At 45.8% G+C, this 24,091-nt stretch overlaps 1 protein-coding gene across 2 annotated transcripts in view; it reads left to right on the top strand.

Annotated features, from left to right (window-relative positions):
• The window catches only part of LOC8037991 (synaptogenesis protein syg-2), a 264,704-nt gene that overhangs the window by 156,672 nt on the left and 83,941 nt on the right, over positions 1–24,091 (top strand). For both annotated transcript variants that reach the window (XM_040503326.2, XM_040503324.2), the window contains exon 2: positions 3,129–3,337. In XM_040503326.2, the coding sequence (XP_040359260.1) occupies positions 3,129–3,337 (209 nt within the window). The remainder of the gene's footprint in view (positions 1–3,128; positions 3,338–24,091) is intronic.

The raw sequence follows: 24,091 nt of genomic DNA, 5'->3' as shown, positions 1-24,091 counted from the left end.
GGCGACGCCAAGACGGACGCGTCTGCCCGCCTTGTGGCATCTCTCGTCGAGCTCCAGCGTGTTTTTTCCACTTCGGGAGGGACTATTAACGATGACATCATTCGCAGGCCTTTTGTCTTCTCGGTGGTATTGCTTTCTGCGCGTGCTCATCTTCCGGTTCGTCCAATCAGGCGCTAGTCTCTGTGTGTGTATCTGCTTGTTTGTCTTGTAGGCTTCGACCGCGCTCGGGCTTATAGCGAAACCAAGTATATGGATTCGTGCAAAGAGACTTTGGGGAGGCAATTATATCGCGTCTCGGGCGTGCGTTAAGAAAGACGCCCTCTAATTTTGTACGTCTGCATTCAAACCTCGACAGTTTAACAAGCGCGAGTTTAAGTCTATTCAGACCGACCGGCTGCTTCGATATATATATATACTTTACAGCTTTACAACGAATTGTTACAGATCTGCCCGCATTCACTTTGTTGAGTATCCTACACAAAAAAATTTAGGAAATAAAAACCGAAAATGCGCTGTGTGAGTTTGTGTTAAATTGAGTGCACACTGAGTTCACAAGGCATTAAGCATCTGCGAATAAATAAAAAAATAATTAAAACGGTAACAACGCGCGAGGAGATTAATCAGTAGTGTGTGCAGCCGCATACGTTAACACCGAAGACATGTATAAAGAAAGAAATATTCTGTGCATGTTCGCCGACATTGAGAACTTCCAGAGTAGAGAAATTCTATGGGCGAAGAAACTAATGGTGAATTCCACTCGCAGATATCGAGCGCTCCAAAAGCGCTCCATTTGGAGCGCGCATATTCCGCTCGCAGATCTGGCTCAAGTTGGTCATCTTCCGCTCGTAGATCTCTGGCAGCGGCCGCTCCACGGAGCGCCCCAAACTCCGCCGAGCTTGCTCTGCGGGTTTTCACGGATCTCTCCGGAAGCTGACAGAGCGGCCCACGTGATTTCCGTCTAAATCGGCGGTGCGCATGCGCGGCGAGGTTGGGGAGATCGGCGGGCCGGTCGGGTCGTGGAGTTGGATCTGTTCGGGTGCGTCGGTTGTTTACTCTGGATTGTGACGGCTCGAACGCTTCTACCTCGCGTAGATCAGGGATAAAAAGCCGGGAATGTGGAGCGTGGCAAATCGTAAGCGCTGACGTCTGTGATCGTGAGAGGAAGAACGACAGAAAAGCCGGAAGCAGACGCAAGGTTAGGCCTATTCATTTTGCAGCCAGTGATTGTTTACCTTTTTACACTGCATTCCCTCGGCGTTTTCCCGTGAAATAAAGCAAGAAGTGGTTAGGCAACGACCGCGCAAGTGATGGTTTGTTACCTGTGTTTATTAAAGTCGTACTACAAATCTGAACTCCACCGCTGGCAATCGCTGCATGTCCGTGCCCCGCCGCTTCGAGGCGGCCGAAAGGTATGTGACGGTGCCGAACGCGGACGTCTTCGTTATTTGTGAGTGCGCCGCGGTACGTATAATTTCGCCCGGCCTGTGTCGCGTGTTACTTCTGCAGCTAAGCAGTGACAGTCGTCACTGGTCGTCGGAAAGATCAGCCGGCTGAGGCGTTGGTGGGCTTGTCAAGTTCGAGCAGCGGCCATTCTGTACGGCGGAGGGAGAAGGGGTGGGGAGGGGTGTGGGGGAGGTCGCTCCAGAAATGCAAGTTTATCTTCCCCTCGTCGATTCGGAGCGGGTCCCACGGAGCGGAATTTTGCCTCCCTCGCGGATTTTGGAAAGCGCTCCAGATCTACGAGTGGAATTCACCATAAGGGAGAGGAGGAGACTAGAGCGCATGGGGACGTCAGAACGCCGAGCTTCGACTATAATGATTAGTGGGTAGACCTAAAGCTAGCTGCCTTTGTCTCCACTGCACTCGTCGAACGCGTTAGAGCGCGGAACGCCGGCGTCCGGCGTTTGGCTCTTGCATCCGAACGCGTTCGACTAGTGCAGTGGAGACAAAGGCAGCTAGCTTTAGGTCTACCCACTAATCTGTCCAATCAGAGCTCGGGCTTTTGACGTCCCCTCGCGCTCTCCTCTCCTCTTCTCCCACAGTCTCTCGACGGGAAAAAAAAAATTTTAAATGAAAATGTTTATTTTTTTTTTAATTTGAAGTTAAGCATAATTTGTTTTTGGCACCGAGAAAATAAAACCTTGAACGCATAAAAACCTCATGAGCTTCGTAAAAAAATAGAATTGTGGAAGCACCCTGAGACCCCAATCACACGGGCGCCCCTCAACCGCAGTTAAGTTTGACTGAGGTTCGACATAAGTGTGGTTAAGGGTGCCAGAGTAGATAGGCTTCAGTATAGACAGTAACTTCTAACCATACTTGAGAGTAATTGCGATTTAGGATGCCCGTCGGACGCCCTCAATCGCAGTTTACGTCTGATCTTAGTCACACGTAACTGTCGTTAAGGGTGCCCGTGTAATTGGGTATAAGTGGGATTTTGCGAGGATGTCAACGTTTGTGTTTTTAGACTCGGGTATTCAAGATGTCGATAGTTCACCAGCACGCTCGCGTCTTCTCCGCTATTTCAAAATATTCATCTTGGAGAAAGCTGGCAGCCACGAAGCATGCTCGGTAATTTGAGCTTGGTTCAGACGACGTAATACGTTCGCGTGAAACGTATTGTCTTCACGCAAAAGCTACTAGAAATCGAGTAAATGTAAACCACAATGATGCTCGAGGAAAACCTGGAGCGTCTGCTTTCCCGTCAAGCATATGGGAGAGCAAATTGCTGCTGCAAGCTCGGTAGGAAGCTCGGCAATGACGAGGCTGAAAATACGTAGATGGCAGCGACTGGCTCTCCCCATTGCTTTGCGGGTAGAGTCAACGCTCCTTATTTCGTGGCGTATATGCAGCCACCGAAAGCTTAATAAGAAAAGCATGGTTCAAGCTTCTCCCTTCGTGATTGTTTCTTCGGTGCTCTCGTCGTCGAATGCTGCAGTCTCGTTGGACTGCGGGTCGATGATGTTATGATCGGGGCTCGCCGTACCCTGGGTTTATTTTAGCTGTCAGCAACTCTGATCTCTAGAGACGGCGATATTCTTCCGCGGGCTCATTTCGTTGCAGACCTCTCTGCTGAATCGTGCGAGATATCCGACGCTCTTCCTCACGAGTGTTTCGTTCGGTTGCAGGGACCGCGAGGGGTCTCCGGCTCGTGCGGCTGGATATGCCGAGCGTGGTGATCCGCGGTGACCCGGTATGGCTAAACTGCTCTTTCGACCTGGAGTCGGACGATCTGTACTCGGTCAAGTGGTACAAGAGCCACCGGGAGTTCTTCCGCTACCTGCCCAGCGAGAGTCCTCCCGCCCAGTCCTACAGACTGTCCGGCGTCTACGTCGACGTAAGTCTCTCTCTTTCTCCCTCTTTTTGCGCCTTTGTTTCGTTTATTTCTACCTCCAATTTTTTTTTTTTTCAATTTAATGCCAAAGAGGGCATGACTAGGTTAGGGATGCCGAAACGTCCGATTTCGTTCGCGAAAATTAAACCTCGTTCTTATTTTCATTTTCGATCGCTGTAAGCTATATCATATATCAGTTGTGCGCGTTGGTATGTTGTTGTAGAAACCGGAGTACCTTAGGCCCGTCATTTTCTTCAACCTCCTTCTTTTGTCCAGAGAAATACCTAGACAGCCCAGTCACTATTCGCGACTCCAATTCACTATAGGTGGCGCCACTCGTTTTCCAGAATGGCGGTTTTAGTGAGGGTCGGAGATGCGTGCCGGTATACCAGTTGCTGAGCCTGTCTAGTGTGTTAGCTTCACTGAGCTACACAGATTATTCCTGCTTATACGAGGAAGCTAGGGTGTTATGAGCACAAGTCACCTCATTATCCTGAAAACAAAAACGGTGTTTAGCGTAATATTTACGCCAGGGGGGGACGTTTTAAGTCTGGAGCGAAACCGAAACTAACGTCTATTTTGAATAACTTTTTTTGGAATCGGTGCTAATTTCGGATTCTTTCAAAACTCAAGATGTGTCTCACAACGTAATTATTGAATTAAAGAAGTTGTTCGTCAAAAAAAAAAAAATATTTGGGGGTTGCACGTCTCCAATATGTCCCTTTAACGACAGGGTCTTTCATACCCTTTAGAGGTAATATAAAATATTGCATTTGTTGAAAAAGAATCAGTGCTGATATTTGTACGTTTTGCTACCCTTTTGTCGCTTGGATACTTGTCATGTGAAATAATGAGCTGCGGGCCTTTTAATGGGTTGGGGGATATATAGATGATGGATTGCTTTAACATTACTTTCAAACACAAGAATAACAGAATCAATCAGAATTTTACTAAATATCGCCACGGATGATGAGTTTGAAATATGGTGACAAAATGTATAAATTTGGAAACGCTTTCTCACTAAAAAAAAAACCACGGACCAAATCCGAGTTAGACAGGAGAAGTGTGCGTGTTTTTTTAAGGCAACGCGTGACGCATAGGACTTAATAATACATACAACGTTTGACTGTTTGTCTATCTTGATAACGATGTCTGATTTTAGATGCTAAAAAGAAAACAAAATGAGACCGCTTTGGAATGACTGGTTGAATGGCGTATTTTTGTGAACTGTCTGAAATGGTGAGCCTACAATGCAGCAATTTGTAGTAATAATAATAATACAATTAAGATATGCTAATACGTAGTTTTTCAAGCCCTCATATAGTTTGTTGCTTATTATCTAATTTCAAATGCGCGAACAAGTATAACACAAAAAAATGTGTAAATCATCATCACTGGTGCCAATGGCAGCATTTTTAATTAACAAGTTTCAATAAAAATACTCTAAAATAAATGAAAACATTCCTTAGCTAATCTGAGAAATCCATGCAAAATTACACAAATTGTAGTGGGTAAAGCTATCAAAGTCGCGACTTTTGATAATCGGCAAAACTTCCAAAGTCGCCGTCAGACCTTCCGGACCAAATGCCCCAAAATTACGAAGAAATGGATTATTATTTTTCTTTAATATCTTAATTTGCTTAGAACATTTTGCTTCTTTAATTTTTATGCGCCGTCGTTTCGCCAATTTCAGCCTTTCCAGTTCGAAGGAACGCTTACCCGCTTGTCCGTCTGCTCACTGCAACATGTTTTGTTGACTTTGGAAACCGGTGAAACAGAAGTGAGTTTTAGTATGACGTATACGAGCGAACGCAAGCGCTGTATCTTTGCGTTGCTTGTTCTACACTGCGCGTGCACAAAATGGCGGTCTTGGATTGGAGCTTGGCGACGACGCGCATGCATAGCCTGGAGCACGCAACTCTAACGCAAACGCAGAGCGCTTACGTTTGCTTCTATGCGAAATACTAGAAATCTCTAATAAGGTACAATCCCATACCGAGACAATGAATAGTGTTGCTTGCGTTCGGAAATTCCATTTCGCGAGCCATGATCGCGAGCAGTCGCGCCCTGCCCGCTGAGCAGGAGGATCGGGGGACCCTCGCTAGAGCGCTTCCCTTTTCCGCCGCGGGAGGGCGAGTGACGAGCTGGAGTCGCGAATACAACAGCTCTCCTCCTAGAAGAGAAGCGAAGCTGGACGATGTTCGAGGCGACTTGTGCTCGTGATTGTTGGGAACAGGGATGGGGCAAAATACAGGCAAATATGTATCGAAATACAAATACAAAATACTTCGTCAAAAATGTATTTAATTACAAATCTAATTACATTTCCAAAAAAACATTTAAGTACAAGATACAAATACAACCAAATGTATTTGGTCTCCTCCAAATACTTCTACAAATACATTCCTCAAAACTTGCGGGCACCTACAACGGGTTTCTGGGTATCTCATTTTAATTTTGCATCGCACACTCCGGAGTTAGTGTGGGAGGCTCTAGTAACATAATATAAATATAATCACAAAAAAAGTAATCAGCTTGGACGTAATAGGTGAAAAAAGTAGAGAGATTCAAGCAACTTTCTTTGTCGATTACATTTTGGTATAGACCACTGATCTCTATGTCTATTTCCTGGATCGCGTTTGACCAGCTCCGCCTATGGACCGAAATGAGGTCACTGGCGGCCATCTTTAGGTAGAGTTATATCATCTCTAGCCATCATAGTAATATTGCGGACAGCGCAATGGCGGCCGAGTGCCATAAAATAGTGGTAGATCTAGTACACTGTACCGTGGGAGATATTTCGTGCTTGATTCAAGTTGTTCAACGACGCAGACTTTTGAAACCCGGCGTGAACGGTAGCCTCATCTTTGAGGGCCCGGAGAAAGCTCCACGAAAGCGCATCACCGGGGGAAAGCAGCGCAGCCCACATCGAAAGCACACTCCGTTCCGGCGTCTGCTTTTGATGCTAATTTGGATGCGGCTTTCGATGCGAGCTGTGCTGCTTTTCCCCCGGTGCTGTGATTTCGTGAAACTTTCACCGGTTCCTCAAAGATCGGGCTACCGTTCACGCCGGGTTTCAAAAACATGTTTCGTCAAACAATTTCAAACAAGCACGAAATATCACCCACCCTATTTTGACGGCGGCCTGCCACCACACCTGCCAAAACGCTGTCTGCCATGGATGGATTACAGTGGCTGCAAGAGCTGTACCTTGGCTAGAGGTAATATAACTCTACCTAAAGATGGCCGCCAGTGACCGCATTCTCAGAGCGGGCAAACGCGATCCAGCAATTCTCATTGAGATCAGTGGTATAGACCAACAAAGAACCGAGACGACCAAGACGCGCAGCACAAGCAAGAGAATTGTTGATTGTTGCAACTCGCACCAGTTACGAAAATCTGGACGACCCGCGCATTTAGAGTGTTCCCAGCAAAAATATGGACGGAAATCAGGCTGGAAAGCATCACAAGTTGTCACAGGCACTTATTCAGCCAGGCTGCCCGTGAACGCCGATTTCGTCACTATTCTTGCCCTGGACTAGCAACGTAATCACAAAATCACTAAACGCTTGTGCTTGATTGAGAGACACTGCATTCGGTGCAGAACGTAGTATTCTTCCTGCTCTGGACACGTCTTAGGATGACCAAAATGAGTCGTGACAATAAATTTGAAGGATGTATTTTCGCCCACAAAATTGTATTTAATTACAATTGTATTTGAAATACACACGTTTTAGTATTTAAATACACAGGACAAATACATTACCCAATTTGTAATTAAATACAAATGCAAAATACACAAAGTATTTGAAATACGTATTTTAAATCCTTGTATTTGAAATACTGCTCATCCCTGGTTGGGAAGTTGGTAACTCGTACCGATGTTCGAACTTTCGACGTGGCCCTTGTGTTGTCTTAATCCTCATTTTTTCGTCCAGATAAATACCTACGTGATCCAGTCACTAGACAGTCGCCGACAACTTAAGAAACGCAGGGAGTGGCTTCCGCGCATCTTACTTCGTGATTCGTCCTTTGGCTTCTTTGTGGCTGATGCCTCAATCTCATTGGCCGTGAAGCGACAATAAAATATTCAGGATTCGCCCTGCACTTTTCTTGAGCTGTCGGTGACTGGAGGAAAAATCGCGGTCACGATAGCCTGGCTTTCCACAGCGCCTTCCACGCACGAGTGCTCGTGCAGACGAAGCACAGTCTATAGAGCGTGCGCCGGTGGCTATTGGCACACGCAAAACGAAAAAAAAAAAAAAGCTCCTCCCCGCGAAAAGTGTTTGGTCAAGAAGTTTTGTGTACAACATATAAGATTGCGATTCTGTTTTGGAAGCACGCAATCTTGCAGCCAGCCCAATAGGCGGCAGCACATATTAGGAAAATAAAGCCCCTCTATGGGTTTGCGCTTCTCTTGCAAGTGGCGTCAAATACGCCAGTGCACGAGGTCAGTGTCTCGAGCGGCGCTTGGAAGCAAATGCCGCGAATCTGTCACGTGCTTAGGTGTACCTCGATCCTTTTCTTGCTAAAGTTCCGTGATAAAATTCACGTTTACAAGTACCGCCGCCCGTGACTGGCGGTACTTGTAAACGCGAATTTTATCAAGGGACTTTAGGAAGAAAATGATCGAGGTACACCTATAGGCACGTGACAGATTCGCGGCACTCGATTCGCTGAGGTCGCTCATATAGCGTCCGCTGCAGTGCATCGTTAAACCAATACGCGGTGCTGACCTCACGCCGCTGCGGTGGCGCTGCTATCGATAGGGCGCATGAGCAGACGCTCCACTTGACGCCATTAGAATGGTGCATGGGCGCTTATTAATAAGACGCGCGCGCGCTCATCGGGGAATCAGCTAGTACCCCTGCGCGGAAACATGAGCCAGTTGTGGCACTTTAGGTTCCGCGCACGCCTTTACAGTGAGAAAGCCCGCACCCAAGAAAGGCGGCCGGCATTACTTTGTCCCCGCCACGTGGCCCGTGAGCGGTGCTTTAATTACGCACGGTCACGACAGCCATTTTGCACGTCTCGTGCAGCAAAGAACGACATCCTGTCCGTCTACAACATTTCAAATTTGGTTGTTTCACTGGGGGCACCGCTTTCATTTGCGAAGGAGCACGAAACGGTCAGACGACCAAGTCATCAGTCACCTTAAGCCCAAAGATGTTTTAAAGCTCACTTTAACCATGCACTAGTGTTGCGTCAGCAGGAAATGGGCCTAGCTGAAATTTGCCACGGCTCACACTAAGAACCGATTGGCCCATTTCATTCCACTCCACTCGGAGTGTAGGGCATCTAATTTTATTCCCATTCCACCCCTGAAAATGCTGGTGACATTCTGTTCATATTCCATTCCGGGGGGTGAAAGTTAAGAATGACTACGGTATCACTCCAGCTCAGGAGTGGCGATTCCGCGACACTGCTCGTTACCGCCAGTCAGCGTTCCTACGTAATGCCCAAATACCAAGTAGTCCACCATCGGGGCGCACGTCGCGCTGACGTCTTTAGGGATCGGTGTATACTTCTCACGCGCAAGAAGGGCAGAACAGTCTAGACGCAGAAATGATCCACCTTGCGCCAAAATATTTCTCTTCTACAAAGCCCCCACGTAAAATAACGTCTCATCAGAGTCATATCATTAAAGCCTTTCCTGGTTGGTCCGCGCGCGCGCGCGCGCCCGCACGCTTGCACGCACACATACACACATATATACACACACACAGATATACTCTGGTGCGTGGGTGTGCGCGTTTACAGGGGCACGAGTTATCATTTTGTTCAAAATTGTTCGAAATCGTAAGACCGATGTATAAGACTATTTTATCAATGGCTGATACAAAATATGCTTGCATTTCGATTCGGCAATTCATTTTTTAACTACGCGCAAAAAAATGTGAGCGACTCAAGGACCAAAATGTTGACGTTTACGGCGGCTATAGCGGTGCAATGCGGATAAATAGAGCGGCTTTCTCCTTTATATCGACTCTATCACTACTCGAGGTCGTTCTGGATCCTTGAGTTTGCCTTCCGAAGCGCATGCATAGTGCAAGCAGGGCGGGTCCTTGGCACCGACCGACGCAGGGATCAGCAAAGCATTTTTCGTCCCTCGTGTACTCGTCTCGACTTGCCACACTTGGCCGCTCGCCAAGTTGAGACGCATTCGTTCCGGGCTCCGGGGAATATCATCAAACAGAAACGTCCCCAAATGTTTAATTTCCATATCGCAGTGCTGCCTCGCTAGAGACCACGAGACATATCTTTCTACTTACAATATATTGATGCGCTTGTAAAAAATATATATATATATAGTTTTTTTTTAATAAAGTTGGTTTGGAATTGGAAGACCAACTTTTAGAAGCGCCGTCGAATCGTGCATAATCGTTATTGGGTTAGCACTCCCGCGTTCCCGACTCCGAGATTCTGTCATCTTTCTTCTCGAAAAAAATGTGCTCCGATCTAGATTTATGCGCAAATGATTTCCTTTCTTTGTTTTCCTATTTTTTTTTTTCCAAATTGGGTTTGCTCCTTCTTAATATAAACCTACTTCTATCTTTGACTCGAGCGCTGGTGCACGCTCTGTGCGGCCAAAAATAAGAGCTTTAAACTCTAGAGGACATTTGAAGGATTCATGGCGCGTGGATATATCTAAGTTATTGCGAAGGAATTTGGGCTTACGTGAGCGCTCGCGCGTACACATGCACACACACATGAACGTGCGCGCGCATTCATTTCCGAGCATACGAGTATGTACTCGCGAGCTAATGAACATTTGTTCAGCATTAAAGATTTCTATAATTGATTTGGTGGCTACAACTACGAATCTGTGGCTGCTTGCCCATGTAATTGATTGCCGGGGAACGAGTTTGATTACCTTTACTCTGAACTAGTATTACACTTCTCCTTCTTAGTCCCCAAACCATCGACTCGGAGGGCATACCGGTTATGCCGTGAAAATTGCTCTGAAATTGGTACTGAAAAACTTAGCACGATCGAACTTCTGTAGAGTCCATGGATTCGCATCTGACCGCCGTTCAGTTTCTTTGAAAACACATTACCACAATCTACGCTTTGTGCGCGAATGTGTGCCTAAATGTACTTTTTTTTCTCATTCAGAACGTGCAGTAAACTTTGAGATGAAGGGAATGTTAAAATCCATGTAAAACTTCCCCAAAGTATATTCATTAATGCTTATTAACGGATCTGTAATTGACGTTGCATTATTCACTCTGCCTCGGGACAACCAAGCCGTAGGCAGGCGAAAAATTTCATCGGATAAATATGTTTCTACAATGGCTCAATACCTCAGCGACAAATTACTTAAAAAAAAAAAGCCTAACCAACTTTAGCAGAAAAAACAAACTTCGTACAAGAGAATGACATAAGGAAAAAATTAAATCCTTCTGTAACCCTGTTCTAACCGACGTCACCCACAAAAAAAAAAAAAAAAATAAATAAATAAAACGTGCTTAGATGATGCCAGCGCCTTCAAAACCAACTGCACCGCAAAACGGGAAGCGAGCATCCTCGAGTCCCCCAGCTCTTCCAGACACCTACGAAGTCGGCAGGATCGAGAAGGCATAACCCCCGCTGTTGAGCAGAAGAGTCCGGGGGGTTCGCTCCAGCGGCCGGGCCCTCGCTCGCTGTGCCGGGTGAGATAGCCCGAGTGCGCCGAACAGAGTGGCACGCAGTGCACGGGGAGCACCACTCATCGTTGCATCTTTCACGGCGAGCTCTCCAGCAGTTTTATCCGGATCACCTGCCGACGCATTAAGGGATCCCATCGCTTGCTGGAGGATCCCCCGCCCTCGCCCTGTCGCGCTCGGCAGTCTCGGAGGTTGATGCATAATGCAGCGGGCCTCGCGAGTGCCGATTCATCATGTGGCTCTTATGCGCTCGCGATGCGGCGAGGGCTGCCGAGTCGCTGCGCCGAACCGAGTCTATTCAGCGCGGATGCCGAATGTGATGTCGCGTGTGCGCTATGTAGCAGCCGATAACTCAGTTTTTGTTTATTTTCATGTTTTTCATATCGGCGTGAGGGTGTGTATCTGTGTTTGTGTCCGTGGCTGTGTGCGCGTTCGAGCGTGTGTGTGTGTGTGTGTGTGTTCGGGAGGGGGAGAGGGAGGAGGAGGATGAACGTTCAGAAGCCATGAGACTTTTAAGGGCTCTTGCCACGACTAATAAAACGTTCGATATAACGTACGTTGCCGTTAGAGTATAGCGCATCGTTAAATTGCCTTGGTGGTCAACGCTTGAGTTTCACGAATAAGATCGATTAGGAAAAATAAAGATACTGTTGTAACTCAATATTGTCATGGCATTACCCACTTCTCGTGGTCGTAGCCTCAGTCTATAGTCGATACCGTGCCATCTGCCCCGTCAATCTTCATCATGTTGTCAACTGTACCTGAGCTGAGCTAGCTGGAACTGCTGATCCACTTATGATTTTGCTTTTGATTATAAAATTACGACATCAATCTTGTGAAAACAAAAGCGAACAAAAGCTGTGGTGCCCGACGTAACAACTGCAAGATCGAACCACAATCGCGCCATGTGAGCGGGTGTAGCTAACGTACAAGCAAGCTGCCGAAAATTGCTAACTATTTATGATTATGTACAAGCGCCAAGTATTTGCGATAGGATACAATTGTCAGACGAAAGGTGCGTTTCGTTGGAAGCCGTTCAGCAGTTACTATGTGCTGTAACACAGAGGTTTTGATGCTTCGACAGCCAGACGCAAGCCCAGGTATTAGGTAGCAAAGGTCTTTGGGCCAAAATGTAATTTTGTCTGGTAATTAATGTTCGAGGAAACCCGAAGGAAGCCGAAGCAAAACAAAACCTGATATTCTTTGAGCCGGCTATTTTGCTTTCAAATGCAGAACAAGCGCCATCGAGCTCGACTGCCTAGTTTTTCGTTTTCACGCGTCATCCTTGGACCTCCATCCCAGAGCAGATGCCATAGTTAGGCTTCTCTGCTGGTCGTTGGTTGTAACCAGTGTTGTAGGCGTTACCGATAAAAAAGAACGAAATACGTTATTCGTTACTTAAAACTAAAAGGAACGCGTTACCTTTCCATTACCGATAAAACGTAACGCACATTACTTTGCGTTACTTTTTATCAATACATTAACAATAACAGCGTTTTTTTATTTTTTTTTTACAGCGTTTTTTGTTGCTGGTACAAAGGACGTGGGCGTGGGAGCATTTCTAAAGTGGGCTAAAGTGGGACTTTTTTGCGCTTGGGAAAGACTGAAAAGTTTGAAGGCATGTGGAATGAGTGCAGTAATACATGACTATGAGCCTAAACTTCGTTTCAGCCTAAGTTCAGACGCAGCCGACGAGCTAATGGGACTAATCGAGCAGCGTCAAAAGCGCAAGTCACTGGGCCATCCCTGTTTATGATTGGTTCAGCGATGATGGAACACGTACATAAACATGGAGAACGCCATAATGGTTCCCTTTTGACGTTGTCGGGTTGGTACCATCAGCTCATCGTGTCGGCTGCGTCTGTACTTTAAGGGATGCTGAACCGAAATCTGGATTCCACAAAACACGCGGCAAAAGCGTGCAACGGGATGCTACAAACACCAAAACATTACTGATACAGTGATATCTCGAACGGATGACCGTATTTTTCAAGAAAAGGAGGCGCATTTGACAGAAATGTTCACGTCATATTTCTCCGAGAAGTAGAGGGAACGGCCTCGCGTCTTCTCCGCCTCGCGGCCTTGAGGGAGCGAAGCGAAGAGAGGAGGAAACGCGCCTCGTCGGCCTGGTTCAATCTCGACCTCTTTTTCCATAAAACACGGCCGCTCATTCGAGATATCGCCTTACGAGTAGTGTTGTAGGGATTGTAGCGTCCTGCCTGCATCTCCTCCATTGTTTTTTTCTGAAATCCAAATTTCGGTTCACCATCCCTTTCAGGTAAAACGAAGTATAAAAACGGGAAGAAAATAATTAAGTGTACTTTTTTTCAGGTTCTGGGAAGAAGATGTAACGAGTAACGTAACTACGTTACCCGTTACTGGAAATAGTTAAGGGAAGTACGTTACCCGTTCATAGGGAGTTTTCGTAGATGGTTTCCGCTGTACCGCAACGTTCTCCGCAACCGAGATCCGAGATCCGGGATTCAAGGCTAGCGCCGCGCAGGCGCACTAGTGGCGTCCTCGTTCCGGAGAGCGTAGCGGAGGTGCGAAAACGTTCTACAAAAACCCCTAATGTTTTGAAAACATAACGATTAGGTTACTACGTTACCGAAAACAGTAACGCGCAACCGGTAACACCGTTACTTGTAACACGTTACCGCAAACACTGATTGTAACCAGATATCTTTCGGCCCCAGTTCCCAAAACAAAATCCAGAGTTAGGCTTAATTTTTCGTTGTTCTGTTGTAATTTGGCATGTGTGTCTCATGTATGAAACTTTGACACGTATGTGACAAACCAGAGAAACTCCAAGGTACTGGCCCAGGCAGTTTACCTTGGCCAGCTAGGGCCAAAATTAAATACCTTGGCCTTTTAACTAGCGCCTTGGCGCAAAGCCCTATTGGGCTTGAGTTAGGCCCTTTGAATTGCCAAACTTGAACCAACTTAGGTTTTATGTTTTCCTCTGGCGTGCTGCCTACAGGTACATCGTGCCGAGCTCCTAAAGCGGGGACCATGCGCCCGTGGAAGAACCGCTTACGGATGCTATAAGAGGGTCGGCAGAGAGCTCCGCCATGAGCTGGGATCATTCCTCATGCAGTGGGCACGCGAGCGGCGGTGCCGTTTTATAATGTTCACGGCGAACCAGAACGAGCAGAAATAGAAACGGCATTAGCGAGCATCTAGCCATAAAGTCGAGACAAATAGAAAAATTTCTTAATATTGTTTCCCATTCAAGACCCCCCCCCCCCCCCCTTCCACAAAAAAAAAAAAAAATCGACAAGTTTAGTCATTTTCTTAAGTCACTTTCGTAAGAGTGGGAACTAATGCCTGAAGAGTATACACTCTAAGAAAAAAAGGAGGAGAAAGGTAGCAACAGCGACTGTTCCTCCTTGTTGCGGACAAGTTGCCCAGAGAAGGGAGGAACGGAAGTTCAGACGAAAGAAGAAGGTCGAGTTATAATGCAATTAAATGCAAAGGTGCAAGCGAGCTGGACAAGATTGACGAAAATAATCCCTGGAGAAGGGGAACAGGGGGGACAAAGGACAAACACAGATCTCCAAACACAGCTGGGTGACTGGTGAGCGACCGAAAAAATCCGCCTGGTCCGGGTATCGAACCCGGGACCTCTCCATTACAGGTGGAGCGCTCTACTAACTGAGCTAACCAGGGGTTAGACGTCAGTAGAGCAAACGGATTTTATCAGCCGCCACCAGTCTAACACCAACAACGGTGAAGCTTGCAATTTAAGGTTATAGTTATAATGCAATTAAATTGAAAGGTGCAAGCGAGCTGGACAAGATTGACGAAAATAATCCCTGGAGAAGGGGAACAAGGGGGACAAAGGACAAACACAAATCTCCAAACACAGCTAGGTGACTGGTGAGCGACCGAAAAAATCCGCCTGGTCCGGGTATCGAACCCGGGACCTCTCCATTACAGGTGGAGCGCTCTATTAACTGAGCTAACCAGGGGTTAGACGTCAGTAGAGCAAACGGGTTTTATCAGCCGCCACCAGTCTAACACCAACAAGGCTGACGCTTGCAATTTAAGGTTAATTTAAGGTTATAGTTATAATGCAATTAAATGCAAAGGTGCAAGCGAGCTGGACAAGATTGACGAAAATAATCCCTGGAGAAGGGGAATAAGGGGGACAAAGGACAAACACAAATCTCCAGTCACCCAGCTGTGTTTGGAGATTTGTGTTTGCCCTTTGTCCCCCTTGTTCCCCTTGAAGGGTGAAGCTTGCATGCTTTCGAAACGTAAGTTTCTTTACCTGTAGGGGTAAAGAAACTTCGGAAATAAATACAGTTTGCGAAAAGCTCGTGTTACGTTTTTATTTGCTGCTCCTCTCGCTTTGTACAATAGACTTAGTGTTCTCGTTAAGCCTTATCGAGCTCGATTTGCTCGATTCGTGGCCGCCATAATGAGATGCAGTCGACGGAGGAACTTTTGCTCCCCTGCTTAAGGGACGAAAGTTTCTCCCTTTCTGAAGGAACATATGTGTCAAGAGCGTTCCTCTCTTTAGGGAAGACTATACTGACCCTTTTTTCTAAGAGTGTAGAGGGGGTTAAAGGTGCTACGGGTGCGCCTTGAGACGAAAAAAATAAAAACAAATAAAGGGAGTTTAATCAAGCAATTGCTGGTCATATATGTACTTTGAGTGTCTGAAGAGAAGTATAGCAGGCAAATAGGGGCGGAGGTGGAGGGGGGGGGGGGGGGGGAGGGTTAGTTGTCTTGGAAGGGAGCCTGAGCCCAATTCGGCAGCAGCAGCAACTAAAAAAAAAAAACGCAAATGAGGCCCAGTCGGTTGCATCTCCCAATATTGACCTCGTTAAAGGTAACGCGAAAAGCAGCGTTTTCTGCTATGCAGCTAACCATTCCCCAATGTCCTGCACTCCATTCCCTTCTCGTAATCTTCCCTTTTAGTCGCCCAAAAGGAGTGGGTCTGGGAAACACTGCCTAAATAGAAAGCCATGCTGCTGAGTCTTATACGTCACCAAACGAGGGCTGGCGCAAACTCATGTTGGATACGAGTGCTGCCTCAGCATTTCGCTGGGTCACACTCGTGCCCAATATGTGACCCGCACTAACCGTCAGTAGGTGACATGGAAAATTCAGCACTATACTGCATTCTATGGCGGTGTAGGTCTGGGCAGCTGAGCGGTCTTGGGCAAGTCTTGCGGCTGATTTCCGTGGAGAGGAGAAAAAGGTTTTCCCTTTCATGCGATGGAAAGAAGTAGCTTCGGGGTGGTTTTGTCCTTCAAGCTAGGATATTGGATTCTCACAAATGTCAAAATTGATCATGAAATTAAATTTTCTTCAGTCGAGGAATAGTCACCTTAATGGACGTCAATGTTTAACAATCACTTTAATATATATATATATATATATATATATATATATATATATATATATATTGTCTGTGGCGCATAGGAATATAAAGGTAGCGTATTTTTACAAACAGACCAACCCGAGACTCCCGTATGCAATTGAAGAGACGTAGATAGGTTGCTTCTTTATATATTACCTTACTAAAGATTCTAGAAAGTTTTGAACAGGTTGCATCTGAACTGCAATGATACCAGAGGTACGTGGATTTGGTTCACGCGACTATCTCATCTATCTTACATTTTTGTTTTCAAATAAACTTATGTAAACATATATTGCTCTTGTGGTGGTCGTGACCTCAACGTGACCTCAACACCAAATCAGTTTCCCCGATAAATTTAGAGGGGAAAATCATGTCACATGACTTCACGTCACGTGACTTGTACACAAAGTCGGTTTCCCCGCGAAATGTAGCGGGAAAACTGACGCCATATGACCTCAACATCAATTCGACTCCCCGCTAAATTCAGCGGAGAAACTGAATTGGTGTTGAGGTCATGTGACGTCGGTTTTGCCGCTAAATTTAGCGGGGAAACTGAATGCGCAGTGTTGCATTATGGGACATCACAGACCAACACACCAATTAAGCTTCTTCGCTAAATTTATCGGGGAATTGAATTGCTGTATAGGTCTGGTGACTTCGCATAATTCAACGTGCGCAGTTACGCCGACCGCGACGCCGACGCCGACGCCGCTATACGCGGAATCAAGCGCCTAAGAGCTGCGCAAAAAAAAAAAAAAAGATAATCCGGAGATTGAACATTTAATTTAAAAATAAATTCTATATGCCTTTGCTTTAAACCTTGTTTCAAAACAATAAAAGCACAAGGAGAAAGTTGACCGCGAGGACTCACCTAAACAAGTTCCACCGTTTAAAAAGAATTTGGGCAGAAGGAACCATGTGGTCTATAATTAAGCCATTAGCTACGTACAGTACATAATTGAAACAACCACGGCCGGTCACGTGCCCATTTTCGCGCTAAATTTAGAGGGTAAACTGAAGTTATGTGTAGGTGACGTGACATCAAGCCATGTGACGTCATTTTCCCCGCTAAATTTATTGGCGTTGAGGTCACGTGACGTTAAGTCATACGGCGTCATTTTTCCCGCTAAATTTAGCGGGGAAACTGTGGTGGCGTTTAAGTCATGACATAAATTTTCCCGCTAAATCTAGCGGAGAAGCTGAATTTGTGTACAAGTCACGCGACATCATGTGACGTCGTTTTCCCCGCTATATGTAGCGGGGAAACTGAATTGGTCTTGAGATCACGTGACGTCAATTTTACGGCTAAATCTAGCGGGGAAAGGGAATTTGTGTTTACGTCGCGTGACATCAAGTCATATTTACGTCATTTTCCCCGCTAAATTTAGCCGGGAAAATAAACGATCCGAAACATACCTCAAAGTGGCCTGAAGATCCTAATAAAGCTTCTCACAAAAGCTATGGATCTGTGAGATCACAAATTGCGCCGATACTGGCCTCACAGGTCATGCAGATCTGTGAGGCCAGTATAAAGGTGTGATTTAATAAAGGTCCATATACATTTCTATCATCTGTCTTTCCTCTCCCCCTGTCTACCAAAAGGTCACCTACAAAGCGTCTGGCTGCGAAACCACGCTTTTGCTTCTTCTTTTAGTACTTTTTCCTTGTCTGTCGATCATGTGTATATAATTTGACCAAAAACAGCTAATCGTGCCTCGATCGGTTTAGTGTTTCCGCGGTAAGGTAACGTAAAGTTTATTGGGTCGACCGTGTAAAACGTTTAGTCGTAAGACGCAGGTTTCCAACTCCTCTGTACGCAGTTTCAGTGGCTGTCATTGCTTCAAGAAAGTGCACATTTCTGTCATCGCGGAGCCTCATACCGGAGCACAAATATTTAAAAAAAAAGGAATTAATTAAAGGGAGTGTTATATCACATAAACAAAACGTAAACACCTTTTTACTCCCGAAATCTTCCAGCATTTACGGCAATTCGATAACGTTAACACCCGTGAACAAGTTATAATAGAGACTTTTAGCAAACCGTTACCGTGTTCCACGTACCGCGCTGGCGGAGCCTTTAAATCATGCTGTTAAGCGCGCGCTCAAGAAACCATGACCGCAGGGCGCGCGCTTAAAAGCATGGTTTAAAGGCCCCGGTAGTGCGGTACGCGGAACAGGTTAACAGTTTGCTAAAAGCCCCCAATGTCGAAGAACCCTTTTTCCGTCTCGTTGTCGGTCGATGATATTAAGAAACTTCACCTGTAACGCCCGCATAAAAAAAGAAAAGAAAAGTAATAAGCACCGTGGAATCGAGATTCGGAGCGAGCAATTATTGGGCCGAAACTCCCCAGGCAGAGCTTCAAAATAAATAGTTTCGAGTGCGCTGCCATCCTTTCTCTAACCCGGGCACGATCAATATTTTCGGAGCAGTGTGCGTGCAAGGATCACTGCCACTTTAAACGCACGTACCGCAAAACGCACGCACCGCATGAGTAATTTAAAACGGGTTTAGTTAACAAAACTTATTATTAAAAGACTCCGATTCGATACATAACTCGTTCCGTGTTTTCATAGTTTTTTTTTGCTTTCTCTTTTTTTTTTTTATAAGGGGGGTATTTTTATGGTGATTCGGCATTTTTTTTGTAAATTGGTTAAGTTACAATTAATTTCAATTTTGTGTCAATAGGTTAAGTTACAACCAATTTACATTTCGTGTAAATTGGTCAAATTACAACCAATTTATTTACACAAAAAACATCGAATCTGTGGGAACACCCCTCCCCCTCCCATGTTAAAATACCCCCGAATTCGAAAAAAAAAAATATATGAACTCCGACAACGCAAGACCCTATAATAATAGGGACCTTTAGCAAACCGTTGCGGTGTTCGGCGTACCGCACTGCCGGAGCCCTTGAAGCATGCTTTTAAGCGCGCGCCCGGGTGGTATACATTGACCGCGGGGCGCTCGCTTAAAAGCACGCTTCAAGGGCTCCGGTAGTGCGGTACGCCGAACACGGCAACGGTTTGCTAAAGGTTCCTAATGTAAACTACCGCGAAAGCGTTCGGGGCGCTCAAAACGATCCTTTTCTTAGCGCAAAAAGTTCGAACTTGGAAATTGCGTAGAATCGATATCGTCGTTCATGACCTAAAGTGGAAGAATATTCCGTTTCTTTGCATTGTTATGTTTTAAACCTTATCTTAACAACCTCGCCTGAGCTCATCTCCTTATTAACTCACTTCCCAGGTCTTCGTGACTATTCTATATTGCATTTTTTTTTAAATCTTTCTATATGCTTTAGGTCAAAGGAAATTAAGCGAATATTTTATTATGTTCGAGCAGGTTTCAATTCTATTAATAGGAATATTTGCATTTTTCTATTGTTTAACTTTGTATGTTTTTAAGAGCGTCCAGTTGAGAATAGCTGATGTTTGTTTAAATAAAAAGTTACGCCCCTTATGAAAGTGCCTCTTCGCATTATTTCGTCTTCTCCCGAATCGCCTTGGTATATCGTGTTTTCGAGGGGCTAACAAACAAGAAAACATGAATATATCGCGCTGCAAAGCTATTTGACAACAAACAGCAATGATCACCGTACCATACTGCAGCTGGTGTATATAAGAACACTGTTGTAAACGCAAAATCCCCTTTCTTTAAGAAAAATATTACGTTACCTTCATAGTTCTTAATCAACCCGCGTCAATTTCGGAAGGTTAGCAATCCTTTTTCTTGCAATATAACGCTTAGGGATGCCGACGGAGATGAATTATCCAATGTAATGTGCTATTTCGCTTTAAATGAAGTGTTTTCTGACTCTCTCTTGATTCCACTTAGTAAAACATATAAAATAGCGCAACAGAAACAAGGACAAGAAGTAAACAGGACAGGCGCTTTACTTCTTCGCGCTTTACTTCTTGTCCTTGTTTCTGTGGCGCTATTTTATATGTTTTACTAAGATGAACCAACTAGCCCAACAACGTACTCTTGATTCCAGTTAGTTCGTATTGCCCTGTATTTTCCGCCTGTGATATTTCGGCTATATTTTTTGTTGTTGTTGATAACCTAAAAATGTCTTCTGCAGTAGGTACTGATAACATCAACACTAACTTTTTGAAAAGCACTAAAATGTATTCAAAGCATTATCCTATCCAAGTTATTGGTGCGAAAGCATTAACTGTACCATGGAGCGGCGACGGCGTTGTCCGTAACCACGAAAAACGGCTGAGAAATTTCTTTTGCACCGTAGCCGCGAATAAACGGCAAAGTAATTCCCTCCACGGAACGGCTTTTAAAATGGCTGCGACGCGTTTCGCGCGCCGGATAGTTTTAAGAAACGCCGCCGCCACAGCAGCGCACATCTGGCGCTCCTAGCCGCTCCCCAGAGCACTGCCGACCGGCGTTCACGCAGAGGCTGCTCTGCCGGCCTCTGCAGAGGATAGCGAAGCTCGCAGCTTGTAGCGATACGCTACGTATACGAATGCTTCTGCATTCCTACAAGTAAGCAGTCTTAAGTGTCTTCCTGTAAATTTTTTTCTGAGTCACTCCAACATGGAGTGTTGCCGTTAGACTAAAAGGTGTGGAAAGTGGGTCCACTACACGAATGTGGCAATTAACAAAATCCATTAAACTTCGGTCCCAACTCCTTAACGAGTATGCATGCAAAATTCTTGAACACGTAATTTACTCTCAACTTGCTATCTTTCTGGATTCAAACAATTGACAACATGGTTTTGCAAGTTCTACTCATAGGTGTTTTTAAATAAGGACGGTCATAGTGGTGTCACGCCTATTTTTAGTGCAAAAACCTTAACTGTCCCATGGAGAGGAGCCGGTGGTGTCTGTAACCGCGAAAAACGGCACCTAAATTGCCTGCGACGCGTCATACCAGACGCTTCGTCGCGGAAGCCGGCGCGCCCGTTTATATTAAAAAAGGACGCGCCTCAAAAATAAAAAAAAAAAAAATCGCAAAAAAAAAAAAGAACTGCAAAGGAGATGCCTCGTCACGGACGCCGGCGGGTGCGCTCAAGGTCAAAGCGGACGCGCTTGAGAAATAAAACACAAAGAGAAGCGCAGCATGCGCAATGCTTCGTCACGGAAGCCGTCGTGAAGGCGGCAAAGTTCACCGCGCCTGTGTAATGGGGAGCGTGACGTCACCGCCGCAGCGCCGTGTGCCATAGGGAAACGTGGCGCGCTGCTTGTAGGATTGCGCTGCGTGTAGAATGCTTTCGCATTCCTACGCATAAGCAGTCTTAAAGGACACATGCAAAGGAAAACAATTTTTTTTAGTGTTTAGATGGAAAAAGAATGCCATGAAACAAATTAACAGCTAAGAAAAAAATTAGAGCTATATTTCTGGCGCCAAACGATTTTGTGGGCGCCCGCGGGTGCCGCCGCTCGTCACGCGGTAGACCAGCCTGCACGTAGGAAAATATCCCGCCATAAATAAGATTTATCATTCTAACCCTATTCTACGCCCAGCGCTATTTTCGTAACCATTTTACATATCATCGCGCACCTATCATCAACTATACTCCGTGTCACAAGCTGTGTGCAGCGCGGGCTAAGGCAACGCCAGGCGAAGAAGGAAAGAACGAGCACTATATAAAGAAGGAGGGACGGGAGAGGTGGGCAATGTAGGACGAGGGAGGAAGGGAGAGCACTAAGAATGTTACAGCGGAGAGGAGGTTACTGTTTTCCTTCCCAGCCTTTCTAGTGCTTGCCATTTCTCCCCTCGCCCGGCGTTGCCTTTGCCTGCACTGCACGCAACTAGTGACACGGAGTGTAAAAGTTGAAATCCCGGATTGCAGCATATCCACCATTTATTACCCTTTCTTGCCTCAAGCTTCAATTGACTGGAACCGCCTTCCCGCAGTCGTTGCCACAATCACTGCTTCGGATAATTTTAAAATCGCAATTGCTAACCTCTCAAATTAATGTTTCGTAGTGATTTGTCTATTCTTTACCCTTTCGGTGTATTAGCTTTATTTCTATATGCTGTGCCCCACTCATCTCTGCAATGCCCTCGTGCCCTAAGGTATAATAAATGAAATGAAATGAAATCGTCTTGGATACGTCAAACTGGTGCGGAACGTGATTGGTTGTAAATCCTGCCATATTTTTTTTTTGTAGTTTTATTTTCATTTGGAAGATATCGTGCTGGTTCAAACCTAGATGTCGCATTCCAGTAACCATTATAATCACAAGACGTGATATCATTCGGTGGTTATTGAAGGGGTGTATAAGTGATATACAGTGATTCCGAGAAATAGACACTCGACGCGCAATTCAAGTTTCTTTCTTTTGATATCCTGTTACTTCCAGATTTACGCGCATGACTTGACAACGACGTGTGAACTATGATGTATATATTTCGTGCTCCTTCCTGACAGAATCCGTACCTGTGCTTGGCAGTGTTTCAAAATAAATAAATAAATAAATTTATGAATGCACTGCCCCCCTTAGTAAAGTAATGTCTGGTGTTTTTCCTACGCAGATTTTAGTCGTGGTGTTGCGTGTGAGTGCTTGCGATAATGTAATGTCAAACCTAGTTTAGTTTCTTTTATCTTTTTGCGGCTAAATCTGTAACAGGAGATGTTTCGTAGCAGATATTCTTGGTATGTTTAAAGTAGGGTTGTCACTGCACGTGGCGTAACGATGTAACGTCACGTCACAGTGTCAAGTCATGTGACGTCATGAGGCCACGTGACGTCACATTACACCGTGACGTTTAACAGGATAACTTCCCTCGCTAAATTGAGCGGGAAAGTTTATCCGCTATATTTATCGGGAAAATGGCCTTATGCAATCTGCGAGTGTGCAGTCTGCGTGCAGTAGAGTGGGCAGCACAATGTACGGCGCCTCAACCTTGGCCGCAAATCATTTCCAAGACATGACCAAAAAAAAAAAAATCGGACTTTTTTTTTTTTTTGAAGTGTCTAGCGTTACGTCCAACGTAACCGAAGTTACGTCCAAATCTCCGCCTTCCCTAGGTTCACGGGGGAGAGTAAGGAGGGCCGGGGGGGGGGGGGGGGGAGGGTTCGGTATACGCGTTTCAGTGCTCCGTCCAGATGTACCGCTAGCCACAGCGCTTTTTTTTTTTTTCTCGGTTTTCCTTGCTGTTGTTTTGTCCCGGCCGCTGACCTTGGGGGTGTCGTTCGGGGAATAATCCGTCTCCAAGAAACAGAGCCGACCGGGGTGGTTGACACGGTGGCGACGGCTGACATGTACGTGTGACGGACGACGTAGAAGTCTGGAGCGTGAACGACGGTTAACTGATCGCGCACTCACCCGACGCCTCGCTGAATGAAGAACGACGCGTCTCTCAGTCCCTCTTTATGCAAGGTCTAGGGATCGTTTAGGCTTTAATTGAATTGACTGGGCGCTTTGTTGTTTGTTCTTCGCGTGTTTCGGATTGCCAGATAGATTCCTTCATGTATGCATAGGGGGTATTCGATGGCGGCCATAGTTGTGTGCGTGACTGCTGAAGCTAATGGCGAGCTTTTACAGTTCGTTTGCAACGTACCGTGGTAATCACACTTGTCTATAACGCGCGAGCGTGCGGCTTTCTCCGGGGAGCGCTAGACTGGTGGCATTCGCAGAAACGAAGCTAGTCACGGGGCGCAACATAGAACGGCCCGCTCGAGGGGTGTCCTGCCCACTCTATCAGCAGGCGGCTGACGCGGAAGACTGTTCGCACGCTGTTTACAAACATCATTGATCGAGCAATAAACAGACTAAAGCAT

The sequence above is a fragment of the Ixodes scapularis genome, unplaced genomic scaffold (assembly GCF_016920785.2).
Source record: "Ixodes scapularis isolate PalLabHiFi unplaced genomic scaffold, ASM1692078v2 PGA_scaffold0__279_contigs__length_252992795, whole genome shotgun sequence".
NCBI lineage: Eukaryota > Metazoa > Arthropoda > Arachnida > Ixodida > Ixodidae > Ixodes > Ixodes scapularis.
The sequence above is the reverse complement of the archived record's forward strand: the minus strand, read 5'-3'. Positions and strand labels throughout refer to the sequence as shown.